The sequence below is a fragment of the Muntiacus reevesi genome, chromosome X (assembly GCF_963930625.1).
Source record: "Muntiacus reevesi chromosome X, mMunRee1.1, whole genome shotgun sequence".
Lineage (NCBI taxonomy): Eukaryota > Metazoa > Chordata > Mammalia > Artiodactyla > Cervidae > Muntiacus > Muntiacus reevesi.
This window is the reverse complement of record NC_089271.1, coordinates 52,048,357-52,068,693: the sequence shown is the minus strand read 5'-3', so window position 1 is coordinate 52,068,693 and position 20,337 is coordinate 52,048,357. Positions and strand designations below refer to the sequence as shown.

Here is a 20,337-nt window from a genome sequence, read left to right as displayed (position 1 = left end):
CCTCACCCCTAGTCTACTCTTCTCTCTCTGAAGGAAATTTGAAAATGCTCATTAAATGATCAATGCATACACCCTCATACCAAGTCCTTCTGCTCCTGGGGACTTAGTCCACAACCTATATAACAAAAAGGGTGAAATAACATGTTTATAATTGGATGATATTTGTTGCAGCATTTTTTTGGAAACAGCAATTGATTGGAGAGAACTAAAATGCCCAATGGTAGGGGCTGGTTAACTTACTGCGTATTTGTATAATGGTGTTCTACACAGGTCTAGCCTATACACTGTTAAAGAAAAAAGCTTTCCAAGATATAAAAGTGAAAAACTCATAGTACAGGAAGTGTATTGAATGCTACCATAATTTGTGGCTAATAAAGGGGAGGAGGGCTTCCCTCATAGCTCAGTTGGTAAAGAATCTGCCTGCAATGCCGGAGACCCAGGTTTGATCCCTGGATTGGGAAGATCCCCTGGAGAAGGGAATGGCAACCCATTCCAGTATTCTTGCCTGGAGAATCCCGTGGACAGAGGAGTCTGGCAGGTGACAGGGCATGGGGCTTTAAGAGTTGGGCACAACTGAGCAACTAAAACCAAAGGGGAGGGAGGAAAAAAACTACATCTTCTGCATTTCATCATGGGGTGCCAAGGATAATAAGATAGACTGTGATTTTTTTCACATGTCAACAACAAAGCAGGAAATTATGCTAAAGGAATTCTGAGGCATTACTGTTTCTAAGATGCATCTGAATTTCAAATTTCAAATTCAAATATGAAATAATATACATCCTAGAATCAATAAAATATGGTATTTATCCCACAAATAGGCACAGACTGTTTCCAGGAGGACACATGAGTCATTGGTTACAGTGATTACCTCCAGGAGAGGAAGCAGGGGTCTGGAGATGGGGTGAGGGGTACGGAGGACTTTCACTTGTACCTTTCACTTGTCAACCTTTTTTCACATTTGATTCTTGAACCATGTAAATATACTATCCATATCACTACCTTTCACATTTGAGAAAGGAATTTTTTTTAATGTAAAAAGCCAAATGCCAGTGGGCCCTACCTGACGATGGCCATGCCATTCCGGATCTCAGCCCCCAGGACTGCATCCACCAGCCTGAGGACAGAGCCTGAGGCCAGGCAGGCACAGGTGTATGAGTTCTGGAGAAGACAGTGGGGAGTCAGAGAGGGGAATGAGGGAGAGAGTGGCCACTCAGCTACTCCCTCCAGGGTGGTGTGGATGTGGGAATGGGGAATCCCAGGATGGCCACCACCCTCTGCCCTCACAGTTCTCATCCATACCGGATGCAGATAAACTGAGTCATAGGTATCTGCTAGGACGTGGAGTTCCCCCTCGTTCATGTACTGGGTCGTTTCCATCAGATCAATGTATTCTAGGCTGGGTACATAGATGGGGGATGGGATTCAGGGGTTCGCCTCCCTCCCTGGCCCCTGTACCAGGGCCCCATACCCTCCCCAACTGAGTCCTCCATTCATCAAACCCCTGGACAAGTCAGGCCTCCTCACCTGTCAATGTAGGAGATAGCTGGGGTAGAGGACACCTTCCGTGCTCCTTCCCCAGTCTGTCTCATTTCTAGTAATATCCTTTGTCCTCTGCTCTGGCCGTATCAGATCCTACCTCCAGGCCTTTGGCCAGACTGTCCCAGCTGTCTGGACCTCCCTCTCCTCAGCCTTCTTCATGGGACTCATTCTTTTTCTCTTCTCAGCTCTGATACTCCCTCTGACAAGCTAACTTTCCTTGAGACATACCACAACAGGCCTCTTATTCTGGGTTCCTTCAGCCCCGCTGGGGGAACCCTCTGATCATTCCATCCACATATCTATTGTCTGTTTACACATCAGATTATAGTAACAAAAATAGCTCACCAGGGACTGATGATATGCCAGGCACCATTCTAAGTACATATCACACCCTCCTTATGTTTACTAGCTCCCAGGTTACAGGCATGACACTGAGATTCAGAGAGGCTCAGTGACTTGCCCAAGTGACATTCCTTCTCAAAGCATTGGCCCAGGGGCAGCCGCCTCCCCATCCCCTACGAGGCTCCTAAACCTTCACCTGTGAACCAACATCAGCTCCTCCTTTTCGGCGAATCGGGCCTAGGGAGACAAGAGAGAGACAAAGGGCTAAGGATCTGCTCTGGCTGTGCCCGGGTCCCTCCCTCAGTCACTGCCTTTCGCCCAGGATGCTGGCTGGGGGACTCACCTGAAAGGACACACAGCGGTCCAGGAGGCCCTCCTGGATCAGTTGCTCCTTGATGGCATGGAGCCGCTCTGGGCCTTCCGGGAAGCTGGGTTGACAGAGATACAGATATATGACACTGGTGAGCACCACATCTGCCCCATCTGCCCTTCCACGGCTGCTGACCCATGAAACTGGAGTCACCTCTGGCACCTGGTGGCTCTGTTCTCACAACATATCCAGAGCCTGACCCTCTCCTATCACCTCCAGTGAATGCTACCATAAACTCTGGCTTGGGTTACTGCACTCAGCTGGCCTCCTGGCTTCTGCCTCTGCTCCCCCAGCAGTCCTTTCTCTGCACAGCAGCCTAGACATTGGTTAAAACTCAAATCAGGTCACGTCCTTCCTCTACTCAAAACCTTCTCCTGGCTCCCATCTCATTCAGGGTAAAAGCCAAAGTCCTCCCCATGCCCCAGAAGTCCTGTGACCATCTGCTCCCATCACCTCTCTGACTCCCATCTCCTACTGCTTGCTTCTACACCGGGCTCCTCCCTATTCCTTAATCAAAACCAAGTTTCCACTTGCTCTCCTTTTTGCCCAGGACAACCTTCTCCCAGATGTCTCTCTAGTTCACTCCCTTACCTCCTTCAGATCTCTGCTCAGATAATGAGGCCTTACCTGATCATATTTAAAACTGAAGAGTCAAAAAAAAAAAAAAAAACTGAAGAGTCCCCTCCACCACACTTTCTGCTACTCTCCCTCCTGCTTCAGCATTTTTCCATAGCACTTCTTCTAACATACTTTATCCCTTGTTTTTTGTTTGTTTACTGTGTCTCCCTCCTCTACAGTGTAATCTCCACAAAGGCAGGAGTTTTGTTTGTTTTGTCTATTGCCTGTCCCTAGTGCCTCTGGAGATAGATATGTATTTGGTAATGAAGCCTTTTGCCATCTGGAGTCTTCCACTGCAATAGAAATTAAACTGGTAAACACTTAAGTATGTTGTTTTTAGTCACTAAGTCATGTCCAACTCTGCGACTCCATAGACTGTAGCCCTCCAGGCTCCTCTGTCCATGGGATTTCCCAGGCAAGAATGCTGGAGTGGGTTGCCATTTCATTCTCCACATAAGAATAATAATGGACAAAACAATGGCATGGGTTAGGAATATCTCAGGTGTGGGGAAAGAGGAGTGGCCAGGCAAAGCCCTCTCCAAGGGTCTCCTTGAGATCTGAATGTTAACTGGGAGAGGAGGCTGAGATGAGAGAATGCCAGGCATGTTGGAAGAACAGCAAGGGGATCAGTGTGCAGGAAGTGAAGCAAAGCAAATGAGGGGGAGGATTGGCTGACGAGGTCATGGAGGTGATATGGAACCAGGTCACGTGGAACACTGAAGGCCAGGATGAAGAATTTAAACTTTACCTTCAGGGAAACAGTCTGTCCTTGAAGGACTTTAAGAGAGAGAACATCATCGTATGTATTCTTTTAGGCTGCTGTGTGGAAAACAGGCAGTAGGGATGAGGGTGGAAGCAAGGAGGCCTCTGCAAGTCTAGGTGAGTCATAATGGTAGTGGCAGTGGAGGCAGCAAGGACAGGTCAGATTCTGAATACATTTTGAATAAAGCCAAAATAATTTGCTGATGGATTGCAACATGTGACTGAATGGGAAGTGTAATTCTTCCATTTCAGCACAAAGGTCCCTTCTTCAAGGAAGCATCCTGAGAACCCTGGATACTAGTCTAAGGTCCTCTAGTAAACACTCTTGAAAGTCCTGGTCTTAGGTCCTTCTTCATTAAACACCTCACATTGCTGATGGCTACTTCGAGACCTGTTCTCCTACTTACCTGTCAGCTCCCTGTCTGTCTTGTCCGACACATTTGTATCATCATCTCTGGCACACAGTAGGCACTCAATAAAGGTTCGCTGGCTAAATGAAAAGAACCCACTCGAGCCTGAGCCCCATCTCCCTAAATCATCTGCTTCCAGTCTCTAGGCTAGATTAAGAAAGGGTTCATTCTTGCTAATGGACTCTAAGTGCATATATTTGTATAGTTTGGGTATGGCCTGGAGGAGCCAGCCTCACCTGTCATCCCAGAGGCAGTGGAATTCATTTAGCTGTTCATCGAACACCAAGCCAGTGCCAGACAGTGTTCTGGCCTCCAGGTTCAGATTCTGCGAGGAAAAAAATGGGAGAGACTGATGCATTGAGGGCCTGAATCAGTGGGAACATCCCACATAGTCCAGGATGGAGAACCTTAGGGTTTTGATTGTCCCAGGAGGCTAAATTGAGGCCAGGCCCCTCTCACCAGCCCTTGCAGCCCCATGATTAGGTCTTGCTCGGCTGTTTGGCTAAGCTTCTTCATTCTGCCTTTCTTCTTTACCTCCGCTAGATTGGGGCTGGAGCGGAGTATGGCACCCTTTTTAACACCTCGCTTCTGCCAAACAGAGAGAAAGGTCAGAGTCCAACGCACAGCCCGCTGCTCCCCCTCCCCCTCATCAAGGCAGGTTGGGGGGCCTCACCGAGGTGATGCTGGAGTCGTGGGTGGGGGAGTGGGGATTGTGCCTACTCCTTCGCTCCTTGGGTGTAGTGGAATCCTGACCGGTGGAGGTCATGGCTGGGGAGACTTCACCCCTGACGCGGTCCTGGGGGGTGGGGTGGAGGTAACTGTGAAGGGGCCCGAACGCCCTTAAGACCCCACATCCCAGCCCCTTCCCAGACCCCGCCCCCTACGCTAGTCTCCTTCCCTTTTGCTGGCTCTTCCCCACCGCCTTTTAAACTCCGCCTCTCAAGGCTCTCTCCCTCCAACAGGGTGTCCATCCTACCTGGTCCCGCCCATTCCACTAGGCTCCATCCCTTTAACACTATTACCCCCAAGCTCAGTCCGTTCTCACCGCCCCTTCCGCTCTATCAACCCTTTCATTCCTCAAAGCCTCGCGCAGACCGCACCCCTTCGCAAACCTGCCGCTTCCAGCCAATCTCCCGAGATAATCAGCCACCCTTTCACTCAGCCAGACCCAGCCCCGGCCCCGACTCCACCCTTAACGATTCACGTAACTCCACCCCTTATCGGGCCAGCCCAGCACCTTCTACTTGGCTAGATCCTGACCCTAACGTTTCGACAAGCCCGGCTCCTCAGGGGATTGCCTCTTTCCCTCCAACAGGCCCCACCCCCTACCCAGGTCCAACCCCTAGCGCTTCACCAAGCCCCTTCCAGCCAGTTCGAACCGCCTTCCGCTGGCCCCTCCTCCTTCTCGCCGCCATTGGCACCGACCAATCCCTTCCGCTCCACCCACCGGGTGCAGCCCCTTTCTCAAACTCCGCCCTTGCCTGGAGCCTCCAAATTCCTGACAACCGCAGGTGCGTGATCCCCTCTTTTACATTGGGCCGGTCTCTCCACAGACCGCCCCGATTCCGCCCACACAGGGGATCTTGCCGCGCCGCCGCGCCCCTAGTGCGGGCCACACCTCCCGTGGATTCACTAACGGCTAATCCACTTCTCTGCGCGCGACGCTGGCCGTACTGCGCCTGCGTGAGGCGCGTGCCGGCGGTTCGACCAAGCGCTCGGGCTCAAGCCCGACCCTCTCCCAACCACCAGTGCTGTCGTTCTATCGGCCAGGGCCGCCGTCCCTCATTCCCGGTCCACTTACCTTAGGAGCCCTCCAGACCCGCGCCAACTTACCGTGCGATGACTCAAGAGTGCAAGCAAGCAAACAAGGGCGTTAGGAAGGGGCGCTTTCTCACCTCCCCGTGGCTTCCCGCGCGACGCGCCGTAATGACGTAGCCCGGGCGGACTGGTGGTTGTGCCTGGAGAGCGTTGGAATCTGGACAAGGCTGGTGGCGGCCAAAATGGGAGTGGTGATGATGATAAATGTGAGGATTTTCTGAGTTCGTGTTCACTAAGGTAGTACACAAGAAACATTCATCAAATGTTAGGTATTAATATTCTGCCGCGAAAATGAGGTGGAGCGGAAGGAGTCTTGGTAGGGGCAAATAATTGTGATAATAGCAAGTATTGTGTGACAGGCGTTGTCATAAGCCACAGTACTATGAGGTAGTTCCTTGAGGCTGCTTTGCAGATGAGGAATCTAGTTACGTGACTTAACCATGTGACCTTGGGCAAGTTACTGAACATCTCTGTGCTTCAGTTTCCTCATCTGGAAAATTGTGATAATGATAGTGCCCAGAGACAGAATGGACCTCAGGAAGGGAGTTTTTATTTGGGTGGTGGCCCTCCACAGGGTCACTTCTGCTCCCATGCTGTAATAGAAAGTGTGTGCCGTAGGGGGGAGTTGCCCCTGTGCACCCCATCCCCAGCTACCTCACATCGCATGTCTAAATGTCAGCCCCACAGTAAGCCAGTTTGTCCTCCTAATCTCCCTCTGTCATTCTTCACCATTTCCTACCGGGCTGTAGGCTGGGGTGGGAGAGATAAGCGGTCTGAGGTTCAACATCGCTTACTAACAAACAGATTGACAGCCCCATTGCCCAGTAGTTGGGTCCTCTGACCTTCTTGCAAACCCCAGTTCAAGCCTTCTCGTCCCTTACAGTCTTTTCCTACCTGACCATGTGTTTTGTCCCAGTGGAAGAGCGTTACAGCCTTAAGATCTTTAAGCCTCTGCATAGACCAAAAAAAGCATATAGACAGTGATACACCCTAAGGAGCATTTTGAGATTGTGATGCAGGGTAAAAGAGTAGGGAGTCTTGTAAAGGCCAAGGCCCATATTTTTCTGAATAGTCAGAAGAGAGATTTCTCTAGAGCTGACGATGGCAAACTTTTTCTATAAAGGGCCTAATAACAAATATTTAAGGCTTTCCAGGTCATATATGGCTGCTGTGGCATTGTCTTTCTTCCTGTTCTCCTTCCCTCTCTTCCTTTCTTTTGGTTCCCTTTCTTTATTTTCCTTCTTCTCTCCCTCCCTCCCCCTCCCTTTCTCTTCTTTATGTTCTTTTTTTTTCTTTAAAAGTGTAAAAACAGGTTGCAATCTGGCTTTGGCCTGAAGGTCACAGTTTGCTGATGCCTGCTGTACAATGTCAGTCTTCGGTTTCCTTTATCTGGCTGGGATTCTTTTACAGGATGAGTGCAGAGGTTCCATGTTTCCTGAGGATTGGTATTCCTCTTGTGTGAGGTGTGAGGATAGGGATTCATAGAAAAGGTCAGGTTATTTCTGCTGTTCTTGTACTGGGTCAAGCAAATGTTCCTGGACAGAATGAGGATAGGGATTCCTATAGTTTCTGTAGTGGTGTTCCTCTATGAAACTAGGCAGGGGTTTCTATACAGGAAATACCAGTTGTTTCTAGGGAACTCCAGGCTACACATTCCCATACAAATTCAGGATGAGGCTCCATAAACTGCATTATGACAGGTTCCTATAAAGAGGTGGTTGTGGTTGTTTAGTTGCAAAGTTGTGTCCAACTCTTGTAGCCCACCAGGCTCCTCTGTCCTTGAGATTTCCCAGGGAAGAATACTGGAGTGGCTTTCCATTTCATTCTCCAGGGTATCTTCCCCTGCTGCTGCTGCTTAGTCCCTTCAGTCGTGTCTGACTCTTGTGTGACCATATGGACTGTAGCCCACCAGGCAACTCTGTCCATGGAATTCTCCAGGCAAGAATACTGAAGTGGGTTGTCATGTCCTCCTCCAGGGGATCTTCCCAACCCAGGGATCGAACCCTGGTTACCTGCATTCCAGGTGGATTCTTTACTGCTGGGCCACCAGGGAAGCCCATAAAGAGATTATGTAGCCCAATTCAGGGTCAGCATGGGTTTTTCTGTAAAGGTTCAGAGCTGTGTTCATACAAACTTAGGATTAGGTGTTCATGTCCAGATTCAGTCTAGATTGCTATTAATTGTGCTAAATTATGTTAGCTGCTGTAAAACCTAGAATCTCAGAGGCTTCACAGATGCATGTTTATTTCTTACTCATACAGAATCCATTGGGAATATTTATTACTGGTCATTCATGGACCCAGGCAACTTCATTTCACAGCTCTGCTCTCCTCTAAGCCCTTGGAATCCTCACTATTCAGCTAATAGATGGGGAAAGAGAGAGTCGAAAATTCTTTGAGAGAATTTTATGGACGAGGTCTGGAAGTGTAGTATGTCAATCTGCCCACATTCCATTGGTCAGAGCTCTGTCACATGCCCATATCTAATTATAAGGGAGGTTGGAAAAGTGAGTGAGCCTAGGAAGAAAAGGAACAGGTTTGAGAGCGTACAGCAGTGCCTGCTACAGGATTCTGTAGACTCCATAGAGCTATGCTGTCCAATGTGGTAGTTACTAGCTACACACTGAGCCCTTGAAATGTGACTAGTCCAACTTGAGATGTACTGTAAGTTTGGAATACACACTGAGTTTTTTTTTTAATTGGTATAAATAAATATCTCGATAACATTTTTTGGGGAGTGAGCTGTGTCATGGGGGATATTAGTTCCCTGACCAGGGATCAAACCTGAGACCCATAAAGTGGAGAAAGAGTGTGAGTCAGTCACTCAGTCGTGCCTGATTCTTTGTGACCCAATGTACTGCAGCCCACCAGGCTCCTCTATCAGTGGTCTATTTCAGGAAAGGATACTGGAATGGGTTGTCATTTCCTTCTCCAGGGGATCATCCTAACCCAGGGATTGAACCTGGGTCTCCTGCAGTGCAGGCACATTCTTTACCGACGAAATTATGAGGGAAAGCCCCCTATAGTGGAAGTCTGGAGTTCTAACCACTGGACCACCAGGGAAGTCCCAGCAATAGCTTTTAAATTGATTAAAATAATTTTATTTATTACTGACTGTGCTCGGTCTTCATTGCGATGTGGGCATTCCTCTCATTGTGGAGAGCAGGAGTAACTCTAGCTGTGATGCTTGGGCTTCTCATTGCAGTGACCTCTCTTGTTGCAAAGCACAGGCTCTAGGGCGGGTGGGCTCAGTAGTTATGATTCCTGGGCTCTAGAGCACAGGCTCAGTTGTGGTGCTTGGGCTCAGTTGCTCCATAGCATGTGGGATTGTTCTAGATCAGGGATGGAACCCATGTCTCCTGCACTGTTAGGCGGATTCTTTACCACTGGGCCACCAGGGAAGCCCCTATATCGATTACATATTGAAATGAAATACCATTGGTCCTTGAACAAAATGGATTTCAATTTGTGGGTTCACTTGTATGAAACTTTTTTTCAATACATACTACTGCTACAGGATCCGAGGTTGGCCGAATCTGTGCTTAGTCGCTCAGTCTTGTCTGACTCTTTGCGAATCTATAGATGTGAAACTGCTGATGTGGAGAAACCAAATGTAGAGGACTGACTATAAAGTTATACATGGATTTTCACTGCTTGGAGGTGTCAGTGCTCTTCCCCCTTGTTAAAGTGTCAACTGTACTCAATTATAGTGGGTAAAGTATAATATATATCATTTAAACTAACGTCACCTATTTTTCTTTCTTTTTAATGCAGCCGCATGAAAATTTAAAATTACACATGTGACTAGAATTGTATTTCTTTTGGACAGCACTGCTATCAAGAATTCTCTTTAATGTATCAGGACAGGGGTTCTCGTGGAGGTACAGAGGTTTCTCTACAGGGTCAGGTTGTTTTGTCTGAGGTCTGGAGAATGACCCTATCATCTGGTAAGACAGATGATAAGATTTCTGGTAAGATTTCTGGTAGAAAAATATGAGGATTGGAGACATTGTAGAATGAGAGGGAAGGATGTGAAGGCAGATTAAGCGTGGCTGTTCCTTTAGAGGCTAGAAGGGTGGTTTTCTGTAGAGGGTCAGGCCAGAGGATCATAACATACTGAGGCCAGGTATTTCTGCATGGGATCAGAGCTGGGTGGCCAGAGACACAGATCGAGAGACTCTTTTAGGGGTTAGGCCAGGGTTGGTTTGTTTGTTTGCTTGCTTGCTTGTTTTTCATTTTGTTGGGGGTATAGTCAATTAACAGACAATATTATGATAGTTTCAGGTGAACAGCAAAGGGACTCACCCATACATATACACATATCCATTCTCCTCCCAACACCCCTCCCATCCAAGTTGCCACATGACATTGAACAGAGTTCTCCGTGCTACAGTACGTCCTTGTTGGTTATCCATTTTAAATGTAGCAGTGTGCATGGTAAGTTGCTTCAGTGTTGTCCAACTGTTTGTGACCCTGTGGACTGTTGCCCGCCAGGCTCCACTGTCCATTGGATTTTGCAGGCAAGAATACTGGAGTGGCTTGCCATTTCCTACTCCAGGAGGCCAGGGTTCTTGTACAGACTCAGGACAGGTGATCATGGTGATTCAGATTCTGGATTGTTTAACAAGATCGGAGCAGAAGTTCCTATGCGGGATAGATGTTTTTATACTGGTTCATTTCTTGGATGTCTCTCAAATCAGAGGTTCCCTTTGAGTGTGAGAGCAGGGTTTTCTGTACCAGCTCAGGACATAAGTTCCTGAAAGGACTCAGAGGGTGGTCCCATGCAGCATCAGGACAGAGATCCTGTGCAGAGGTAGGACACGGTCACCTTCACAGATTCAGGTGAGGGTTTCTTCTGTTGGGTCAGGACAGTGGCTCCTGTAAAGGGCAAAAGTGGGGCTTCTGGAACAAGGCCGGGAAAGGGGCTCTCATAGAGAGTCACAGGGCTTCCCGTGCAGGGTCACAGGGGTGTTTCCACAGGGGGAGGTTAGGAGTTCCTGGAAATGATCAGGTCAGAGATTCCTATAAATGAGTCAAGTTAAGAATTTCTGTGGAGAGTCAGGATAAAGGTTTTCTGCCTAAAGTCTGGTTAGAAGTTCCAGGATAGTTATAGTCAAGGCCTCCTGTAGAGAGTCATGGCCCTGGCGCAGAGGGTGAGGAGGGGAAGCCCTCTACAGTGTCTGGGAGGAGGATCCTGTGCAAAGTGAGGCCATAGGTGGCTGCATAGGATGAGATATGGGCTTAAAGTTGAGGGTTAGGACAGGTGTCCCTGACACAGGGTTTCCTGTGTAAGTTCAAGACTGAGGTTCATGTTGAGAGTTAGAGCATGAGTTCCTGCATGCTCTGCACGGTGGGTTGTGAGAGCAGGCTCATTGTGCAGAGTGACATCAGGAGTTGTCCACCTTGGAGGCAAGGGCTTCTAAACTCAGTCTGGATTTTCTGCACTCACTATATTTTCTAGTGAGTGAGGTATTTTGAAAATGCCACCTGAAGGGCAGGGCTCCAGTACATTGTGAGGACAGAGGTGTCCTGTCCAAGGTCAAGATAGGATTCCTATAAAGAGAGTGAGGCTTGGGAAGAGGGTCAGGACAGGCATTTCTGTTAGGGGTGGTACAGGGACCTTCTTTCAGTGGGAGTTTCAGATTGCCAGCAGGAGTAAGGCAGAGGTTCTTGTGCCATGGGAGGCCAGGGGTTCCTCCTGTGCAAGGTGAGGGCTGCTATTCCTGTCCAGAGTCAGGCTGGGTTTCCTGTTGATAATTAGAAAAAGGGATTCCCTTAGAGTCCCAGAACTAGGTTTCTGTACTGGGCTTGGGCAGCCATTCTTATAGCCGGTGCGGACCCGGGTTCCTGAGCAAGGTGGGGCCAGGCACATTTCCACACAGGATCTGAGAGGGGTTTCTGTTCAAGATGAAGACTAGGCCTCCTCCAGGCTGAGAGGGCTGGGGTCCTGTGGGGGTAACCAGGCTTTTACAGGGCCAGGGCCCTTGTGGACAATTCCTGTAAGGAGTGTGTGGACCACTATGTTTCTCACATGGGCTAGTGTGGTGACTGCTCTGAAGGGGTGCTGCTCTGTTCAGGACAGCTACTCACTCCTACTGTGTTCAAGATGTGTGGACCCACAGTCCCCACCTTGGGGCTCCAGGGGAGAAGCTCTACAGAGGACCAGACCAATTAAGTGTGAGTAAGACTCACTATACCCACTCCAGTATTCTTGCCTGGAGAATCCCAGGGATGGCAGAGCCTGGTGGACTGCCATCTATGGGGTCTCACAGAATCGGACATGACTGAAGCGACTTGGCAGCAGCAAGACTCACTGTAGTGAAGGGAGGGTCACCCATCTAAAATCCACTCCTTCAACTCAGTGTGATCAGGGCGAGTTCTGAGCCTAGCTTTTCATTAGTCAAATGAGCATGAATGCAGTTTCCTCAGGCTTTTTTTTTTTCAGGTGTTCATGAACTAAGGTGGCTGAAGCCTCTCAGCTGATGCTGACCCACAGTGAGCACTCAGTTAAAGGTGCTGTTTTCTGTTAGGAGCTGCTGGAAAGCCTCGGCCAGCTGTGGTGAGCCACTTAACCTGTCTGGTTTAGGATGTCACCTGACTACTCCTGTGTAAAGGTTTGTTAAATGGAAGTACAGGTTCCATGTTCAGGGAAGCAGTTTACCCTGGTGAGTAGGTAGGTGTGTTGGGGCGGGAGTTGGTACTGTGGGGAGCTCCCTGACCTTCAGGGTCTAAATATCACCCCCAGAGGGCACTTTGTCCTCCTAATCTCCCCCGCTTGTTCTCTACCATTTCCCACAGGGCTGCAGGCATATCTGGGTTGAGAGAGGTAAGAGCTGAGTGACAGAAAGGCCCATAGACAGCCTCACAGTCCCGCACTGGCCTTCTGACCTACTTGACAGCTACCATCCCCTCCTCTCTTCCTCCCTTTCCTGTCCTCAGATGTCTGATGTCCCTTAGAAAAGGGTTCCTAGCTTACACCAACTGAAACTGATGGCTCAGACGGTAAAGAATCTGCCTGCAATGCAGGACACCCGGGTTCAATCCCTGGGTTGGGAAGATCCCCTGGAGAAAGAAATGGCAACCCACTCCAGTATTCTTGCCTGGAGAATTCCATGGACAGAGGAGCCTGGTGGGCTACAGTCCATGGGATCGCAAAGAGTCAGACACAGCTGAACAACTAACACATACATTGTCAACCACTCGGAGACACTGGGACATGGCCCACGCCATACGATATGCTCACACACATACAGACTTACACAGAAATACTGTTGTCACCAGACCCACAAAGACATTCTAAGACTCAGACCCTCACGGTCCCACTGCTGTGCCTCACACACCATCATATAACAGTTCTCATTCAACGTTCCGAAATGTGTATGGATCCACTTCTGTGCCCAGCGCACATGCCGTCGTGCTGACTCAAAGATCACCCCACTGGTGCACAACCCCACACGTTTACTCAGCACGTGCTGCTGCTGACACACTTCCACATACTTCACACATTCACCCCTGCCCAGCTTTTCAAGGGCATCTGGAGTCACACACATCATGTCACACAGCCTCATCCCTAGTGCCTGTTGCACACCAGCTCCCGCCATGACGTGTTGGTGCACGTGCTGTCTCATACCACCTGGACGCTGTCACACTCAGTTTCACATATACCATTACAATTGTGAAGCCCCATGTGCCATCTCCCATGGTCACACATGGCAGCCCACAGTGTCATGAAATAATCGTGGACACAGATACACACACACCCCCCAGTCCCACACAGACTCACATCTCTATTTTCAGGACTCTGGTGGTTTTATTTTACAGAAGCTTTGAAGGTCCAGCCCAAGGTTTTTCTAGGTCCCAGAAGGTTGAGTGGGACACACTGCTGGCTAGAAATGGGGAGGGAACACCAGACCCTGCCCTGAGGTCATTCTTTGTGCCCTCATGAGCTGAGTGGGGCCACCACAGAGGTGGTGGTGGTGGGAGGCACAGGGCCTGTGGGGAAGGAGCCTGTGGGTGAGCCCAACAGGGGTCCTGGGAATGGCATGATATGGCTAACAGGCCCTGACAGCACTACTGGGCCCAGGCCTTGGTAGACATGGGCAGTACCAGGTGGGCCCAATGTCAAGCCTGAGGTCACCTCCCCACAATTCCCGCTACTGCTGCCCCCAGCCACCACCATGAAGCCACCAGGTGGTCCTTCTGCTGCTCCTGTAGCTCCTAGGCTGGATCCCCGTTTCTTTTTCCCTTTCCCAGATGCCTTGCGGTTTCGAGTCTGGATACCATCCTTCCTCATGGTCAGTGGTCGGTTCACCTGCCAAGAGGGAGGCCATGGCTGTTTCCCAGCTCCACATCTTGCTCTATGACTCCTCCAGGGATGACCAATTCACCCCACTTCTAAGAAGAGAGAACTTATTCAAGGATTAGGGAATGTGCCCCTGATATGACAAGAATCCTGAAGTTTTCAGGCTGTGAGTTTGGGAAAGCCTCTCAGGTTGATGGGAGCTGCCCCTGGTCTAGGGCAGGGCAGGGGAGTGGAAATTAGCTGATGGCCTAGGGAGGAGGTAACAGGTGGGAATCAGGAGAGAGGGTGGAGGGGTGAGGGAATAAGGGATGGAGGAAGGGTGAAGGAGGAGGAAGGAAGGAAATATCTAATGGAGAAGGGAAGGGGGAAGGGTGGAGGGGATGGAAGGGAAATGGGAGGAAGGAGAGGATGGAGGCTCCAAGGGCCCTGGGTCACCTGGTGTAGCTTGTAGTAGAGGCCGCAGGCGTTGCACACAGGGTCCCCGCTGGCATTTCTCCGCCACAGTGTTGTGGTGGTTGTCTGGCAGTTGGTACACTGGGTCCCTGCCCTTTTGCTGACAATCTGGGGGAGAGAGCAAGTAAGCATGGAGACACTTCTGGGTAGAGAACCAAAGAGGTGAGGGTCAGATTGAAGGCAGGGTTTGCTTCAGGGAGAGGGCTGGAGTTTCTGTGTGGGTGAGGATAGGGCCTCCCTGCCAGGATAGGCATTTGGGGTATTTTATGGGGCACTACACAATTTGCATGTAACTTTGGCCATCCACTGGAATCATTATGTGAATTAGAAGTATTGTGATTCCCCTGCATCCTAGCCAGTTCAACCAACACATCTGAGGAGGGTTTCAATCAATCCCTAGTGGTTCAAAGTGCCCCAAAGTGATCCCAGTGTGACGCAAAGGAAGAAAAGTGCAGGGAGAGGATAGGATTCCTGCTTGCAGCCTATATTGTTTGGTCAAGGATAAGAGGTACTGTACAAAGCTGGTTTCCTGGGTGGATGCGGAAGGAGTGGAGCATGTGGGTTCTTATAGATCATCAGGACTGGGATTTCTGTGCAGGTTGAAAACAGCAGGGATGGCAAGGTGTTACCAGGCGCTTCTTGGGTCGGATGAGGGGCCTGTTCTGCCCATTCATCTTGTGATAGAGGCCACAGGCGTTGCACAGGTAGTGACCTGTCCTGTCCCGCCGCCACAATGGTGTCGCCGTTGCTCCACAGTTCACGCATTCTCTGGCCTCTGGTGGAGTAGACAGAGGGGAAGAAGGACTTAGTCTCAGACCAGTTTTCCCTTGGTCACCCCCACCAACCTCAACCTCCCAGTCCCTTTTTGAGAACCTCACCGCAGGGGGTTAGGGGCAGAGTTCCACGAAGCTTAGGGGAGGAATAAGGTGCTGGATTGAGGGGGCTCCCAGTGGGAGAAAAGTAGGTACTAGAAAAGTCAGGACCCCCGTAGGCACTGCTAGGGACTGGAATTGATGAAGTTGGTGCAGTCCCCAATGTCAAGAGGTCTGGACTCATCCGCTCCGTCTTTAAGGTCTCCAGGAAGCTGCTTCCCCCTTTCCCATCCAGATCTTCTGAGGCCTGGGGAGAGGAGTCCTCACGGGTGGGGCACACAGTTGAGGCAGGGTAGAGCCCGGTCTTGCCATAGGCCCAGCTAGCATATGGTGAGCCCCCGGGGATCCCCTCCATACAGTTGATCAGTGGGTACACCTGAAAGACTATGGGTATATGGGAAAGAAAGAGGAAAGAAGAGAAACAGTCTAAATTCATCTTACTTTCAGGGTCTAATGATGCCCAAGAACCCCAATATGGTGACCAAGTTTCCATACTTTGAACAGGTGACCAGAAGAACTGCTGGCGTTTGAGTGACTCCAGTGTTCTGAGCCCTAGTGGTTGCTCTGTCCCCTGACCTCCAACCATTTCCAAATGAGCTTTGAGGATGACTTGTTGGGATTTGGAGCCGCATATATTACCTGGAAACTCCAGCCACTGTCTACTTCCATCATTGCTTCCCGGTATGGCTACCCCAAGAGGACAGGTTGGGGAGCAATGGCATTCCCAGTTCTAGACTTGACTAGGAGTCAGCACAGAGATGTGAAGCCTTGTCCCATTTTCCAGAATTGACTCTTTGAAGGATTCTGGGTCTCCATGGCAACCTTGACAGCACAGAACCAGTGCCAAGATAGCCACCCAAAGAAGTTACCTGGGGAGTGTCTGTAGGCCTCAGTGTCCCTGTAGTAGGCCAGTGCGGCAGCTGCAGCCGTGGCAGTGCTGGCGGCAGTGGAGGAGGCTGCTGTATCCAAGCCCTCAGACCCGGGGGGAAAGAAGACCCCCGATTCTGGTGGTGAAGATACCAAGGCAGGGTCCATAAACTGGGGTAGGGGCTCGGAGGTCCCCAAGGCCCCGAGGCCAGGGAACTCCATGGGGCCTCTGGGGTTTGACCTGTGAGGACAGGAGGGGCCCTCAGACATAGAAACGCCCCTCTCCCCTCTCTATTCCCTCTTCCTCCTTTCTCCCATTCCATTCCCTCAATCCTCTTATCCCCCTTTTCCACCTCCCTAGTACCCTCCTCTTGCCTCCTCTGTCCATCCTCATCTCTCCCTTATCTTCCATTCAGTTCTCTTACTCCCTATCCTGCCTCTTTCCCCTTCTTCCTCTTATCTTTCCTCTCCTCCTTTTCTCTCCTTCATACCCCCCTTTACTTCTCTTCTGTTTTATCTCCTCTCCATTTTCCCTCCCCATCTCTTCTTTCTCCTCCTCTCCCCCTCTTCCTTCACTTTCTACTTTTCCTCCTCCTTCCTTCCTCCCTGCTGTCTCTTTTCCCTTCTTCCTCTTCCTCTCCTTGTCCTTCTTTTTCCCCTGGTCCTCTATCTCTTGTCTCCTTCCGTCTCTTCCTCCTCTTCCTCCCCTTTTCTTAGCCACCTCCCCCCTTTCCCATTCAACAACTGCTTCACTCCTCTTTCCTTCTCCTCCTTTGTCCTCGCCTCCCCTCTTTTGTCTTCATCATTCTCCTTTGCCTCCCTTTCTGCTCATCTCTTTCCCCTTCTCCTCATTTTCTCTTCTCCTCCTCCTCCACTTTCACTTCTTCCTCTACCTCCACCCCCTCACCCTCCTAGGAATGTGTAGGTGGGGTGGGCTGAGCTGCAGAACCAGAGTCCCTTGAACTCCTTGGTCATTCCCCAGACTTTGGGGTTCAGCCTCCTGTCTCCCCAACTTCATCCCTATCTGTTGCATCTTGCCTTCTGACTTTCTCAGAAACCCCATGGTTTCCGGCTTGACTGTCCCCTCCTCCACCTCCGTTGAGTGTGCAGACAGAGGGCCCCCTCAGTTCCTCCCTGTTTCATGGGGGGGTCAGTAGCCCCACTGCTTATCTCTGCCATCCCCGCCCAACTTTTGAAATCACCCCAAGGCCTGTGGCTTCCTCTGAGGAGGGGGACAGGTGGGAGGTGTTCCCCCTGCCTGTACCCTGTCCTCTGGGGAGGTCTGCCATAGTTCTGCTTTCAAGTTCGTTCAGTCCCCACCATCCCCAGGCCTTAGTTTCCCCATCTGCTGGATAGGAGGTGATGACAGGGGTCTTTGCCCCTTTCCTCTGTTCTTCTCTGTGTGTATCTCTTGTCTCCTTGTGTCTCTTTTCCCCAACCCTGCTTCTTGTTAAGTCTGGCTCTCTGTATTTCCCTCCTGTTTTTCTATGCTACCATGATTCGTCTTGCACTCTCTGTGCTTTTATAAATGTCTATTTTTCCTCCTTCCTTTGTCTGTCTTCCCATGTCTCTGATTCTCTTTCCATCTTTATCTCTCCTTTATCTCTTTTTGTCTATCTCTTTCTTTGCTCTCTATATTTTTGTTTCTCTTTTTTCCTCTCCACTCATCTCTCTGAATGTCTGTATATCTCTCCGGCTCTGTCTCTTTCTGCTTGTTTGTCTCTCCCTTCGTGTTTCTCTCTGGGTCCTCTGGCCTTATTTTAATGTCTTTCTCAATGTTCTCAAACCCCTGATCATACCCTTCTGCACACAACCCCAGTTGAGGAGTCAGGAAACCTACCCCCACCCTTGACTTGCCCTGTCAGTCTGAAAGCCTTGGTCTCCCTGTCTGTAGGGTGAAGTGACAGAGATAAAGAAGACCGCCTTCCCCTGCCTAAGTGACCCATTGTGTTGCCTATGTAGACAGGCTCACAGCTGGGCCCTGGGTTGGGGTTGTGCTGGGAAAGAGACAGCTCTGTCAATGTACCTACCATCAACCTTCTCTAGGCCCCAAGGCACCTTCTGTCTTCTCTGGGGACAGTGTCTTGCCTCCTCATCTCCAACTCCATCTCTTTCCTCTCTGTCTTGCCATGATTCTATCCTTGAGTCTCTCTCTGCATTTCTATCTCACTCTCCTTTTCTGCTCCTGAGTCTCTCCCTCTTTCCTGTCTCTCCATCTATCTTACTCTTCCTTTGAGTTTCTGTTTTTCTTCTTTCTCTTCATGTCTCTGTATTTTGCTCCTTTTCTGTCTCTCCTTCTCTCTTTGTTTTTTTTTCCTCCTTTTTCTCTGTCTCGATTTGTTTCTCACTCTTTTTGTCTCTGTTAACCACTGTACTTTTATCCCCTCATCCTCTCCTCACCAGCACCCCCCAGTCTCCTTCCAACCCCACTGCCCCTGTCCCTACACCTTGTACCTTGGCAGGTCCAGGACTGCCCACCCCTCTCTGGCAGGGGCCCACCTCCCCCCACCCCCCACCCCCAGTTATCTCTCTGGACAGAGATAAAGTTTATCTCGAGGCTGGGGGATATGAAAACTCCTTATCAGCTGCCCCACTAGAGTAAGTGCTGCCCCAACGGGTGGCAGGCAGCTGGCCGGCCCTCAGCTCTCCCTCTGTCCAGCCCCTCACCCCAGGTAATGTCCCCACCCCAGCCCTCAAGGGAGGGTCCCTCGGGACTGAAGGGAGTACAGATGGGATCTGGGGGCAGATGAGTCTTGGGAGAGTCTGAGATGGAGTTTGAGGATTAGATATGGGGTTAAGGAATCAGGGGTTTGGGGAATAACTATGGAGTTTGGGGTCAACAAATGCGAGTTTAAGAAGCAGTGAAAGGTTTGCTTGAAAAGTCACATTTTGGGATCAGAAATAAGTTGGGAAGGCAGAATCAGTGTTGGGGATTAGAGGCAAAGTTTGAGAGAGAGGGAAAGTTGAGAAGTTGGAGCTATGGTTTAGGGGTCGGGGTGGATTCTGAGAGTCATGGAAAAGTGTGAGGGTCCAAGGGTTTTGCTGGAGCAGAGACGGAGTTATATAGGCAGGCAGAGGTGTGTCTGATGACTAGAGATGGCTTATAGGAGCACAAGATGAGTTTGAGAATAGAGATACAATTGGAGTGCAGAAAGATTGGGTCCAGAGAGGGCACCTAGGGGGACAGAGAAATATCGGGACGCTAAGATGGGGTTTAGAGAAGGCAGACAGGAGGATTCATGTGACAGAACAGATTGAAGGGGTGGACTTGGTGTTTGGAGTGATGAAGACATTTTTATGCATAGGCAAGGAGTTGGGAGAGAGAAATGGTTTTAGGACATCAGAGAGAAGTCACAGGGAACAAGTACAGGATTTGAGAGGCAGTGATGGGGTTTAGAGCATGGAGCTAGGGTTTGGCAGTCCAGAGACAGGTTTAGGAGGTCAGAGAGAGAATTGGGGGCAGAGACGGGTGTTGTGGAGTAGGCAGGGGCTTCAGAGCAGAGAGAAGTGTGCGTGGTGGTGGGCATAGAATTGAGCCTTTGTGGTGAATTCAGAGACAAGTTTGCGTTAGTGAAAGTCATGTTTGGGGCAGAGGTTAGGATTTGGTGGGATGAAAGCATGTTTCAGGTCAGAGATGGAGTATGGTGGGCAGAGTTAAGGGATCAGGAGAGCATAAATATCTTGGAAGCAGTGGATGGGAGTCAGGGCAGAGAGAATTGGGTTTAGGGGGCAGATTTGGGGTACAGATGGGGGTGGGAAAGATAGAGGTGGTCTGGAAGAGCTGTCAGGGGATTCAGGGGCGGTAGACACTTTGGGGACCAGTGGTGGGTTGGGGAGCCTAGAGCAGGCTGGAGGAGTAGCCTTGAAGTAAGGGGCAGCAGGCCCAGGGTTTGCCTTGCTGGGGGCTTTTAGGGGGCTGAGACTGACCTGGGCTGGTTGGTGCGGAGGGTTCAGCTGCTTTGGGGATGTGACGAGCTCAATG

General features: G+C 50.2%; 2 protein-coding genes and 2 long non-coding RNA genes across 10 annotated transcripts in view; 2 read left to right on the top strand and 2 right to left on the bottom strand.

Annotated features, from left to right (window-relative positions):
• The window catches only part of HDAC6 (histone deacetylase 6), an 18,697-nt gene extending 12,704 nt beyond the window's left edge, over nucleotides 1–5,993 (bottom strand). The window contains exons 1-8 of one of the 6 annotated variants that reach the window (XM_065916993.1): nucleotides 5,878–5,985; nucleotides 4,718–4,840; nucleotides 4,504–4,632; nucleotides 4,281–4,369; nucleotides 2,228–2,312; nucleotides 2,081–2,121; nucleotides 1,303–1,399; nucleotides 1,064–1,161 (exon numbers count right to left, since the gene is read on the bottom strand). In XM_065916993.1, the coding sequence (XP_065773065.1) occupies nucleotides 1,064–1,161; nucleotides 1,303–1,399; nucleotides 2,081–2,121; nucleotides 2,228–2,312; nucleotides 4,281–4,369; nucleotides 4,504–4,632; nucleotides 4,718–4,810 (632 nt within the window). In that variant the 5' untranslated portion in view covers nucleotides 4,811–4,840; nucleotides 5,878–5,985. Of the gene's footprint in view, nucleotides 1–1,063; nucleotides 1,162–1,302; nucleotides 1,400–2,076; nucleotides 2,122–2,227; nucleotides 2,313–4,280; nucleotides 4,370–4,503; nucleotides 4,633–4,717; nucleotides 4,841–5,156; nucleotides 5,234–5,281; nucleotides 5,300–5,877 lie in introns of those variants that run through there. The other 5 variants (XM_065916989.1, XM_065916992.1, XM_065916991.1 and 2 more) reach the window with 5 other exon arrangements.
• Nucleotides 5,503–20,337, top strand: part of LOC136154802 (uncharacterized) — a 184,444-nt gene continuing 169,609 nt past the window's right edge. The window contains exon 1 of the long non-coding RNA XR_010660516.1: nucleotides 5,503–5,555. This is a non-coding gene — a long non-coding RNA (uncharacterized lncRNA). The remainder of the gene's footprint in view (nucleotides 5,556–20,337) is intronic.
• Nucleotides 5,990–14,249, top strand: LOC136154803 (uncharacterized). Of its 2 annotated transcripts, none has more exons than XR_010660521.1 (3): nucleotides 5,990–6,068; nucleotides 12,392–12,475; nucleotides 14,115–14,211. It is a non-coding gene; the product is annotated as an uncharacterized lncRNA (long non-coding RNA). The 2 variants fall into 2 exon arrangements; XR_010660520.1 differs by having other exon boundaries at nucleotides 6,022–6,099; nucleotides 12,307–12,420; nucleotides 14,115–14,249.
• On the bottom strand, nucleotides 13,692–20,337 carry GATA1 (GATA binding protein 1). Its single transcript, XM_065916995.1, has 6 exons — nucleotides 20,283–20,337; nucleotides 16,358–16,596; nucleotides 15,495–15,872; nucleotides 15,246–15,391; nucleotides 14,599–14,724; nucleotides 13,692–14,172 (listed from the first exon to the last, which is right to left on the bottom strand). The coding sequence occupies exons 2-6, from the start codon at nucleotides 16,575–16,577 to the stop codon at nucleotides 13,801–13,803; spliced, it is 1,242 nt and encodes a 413-aa protein (XP_065773067.1). The 5' UTR covers nucleotides 16,578–16,596; nucleotides 20,283–20,337; the 3' UTR covers nucleotides 13,692–13,800.

Coding starts and splice junctions, on each gene's coding strand:
- GATA1 (XM_065916995.1), bottom strand. CDS start 16,577: ATGGAGTTCCCTGGCCTCGGGGCCTTGGGGACCTCCGAGCCCCTACCC. Junction 15,873..16,357: donor GGCCTACAGACACTCCCCAG/GTAACTTCTTTG, acceptor ATATACCCATAG/TCTTTCAGGTGTACCCACTG. Junction 15,392..15,494: donor TCTGCCCCTAACCCCCTGCG/GTGAGGTTCTCA, acceptor CTACTCCACCAG/AGGCCAGAGAATGCGTGAAC.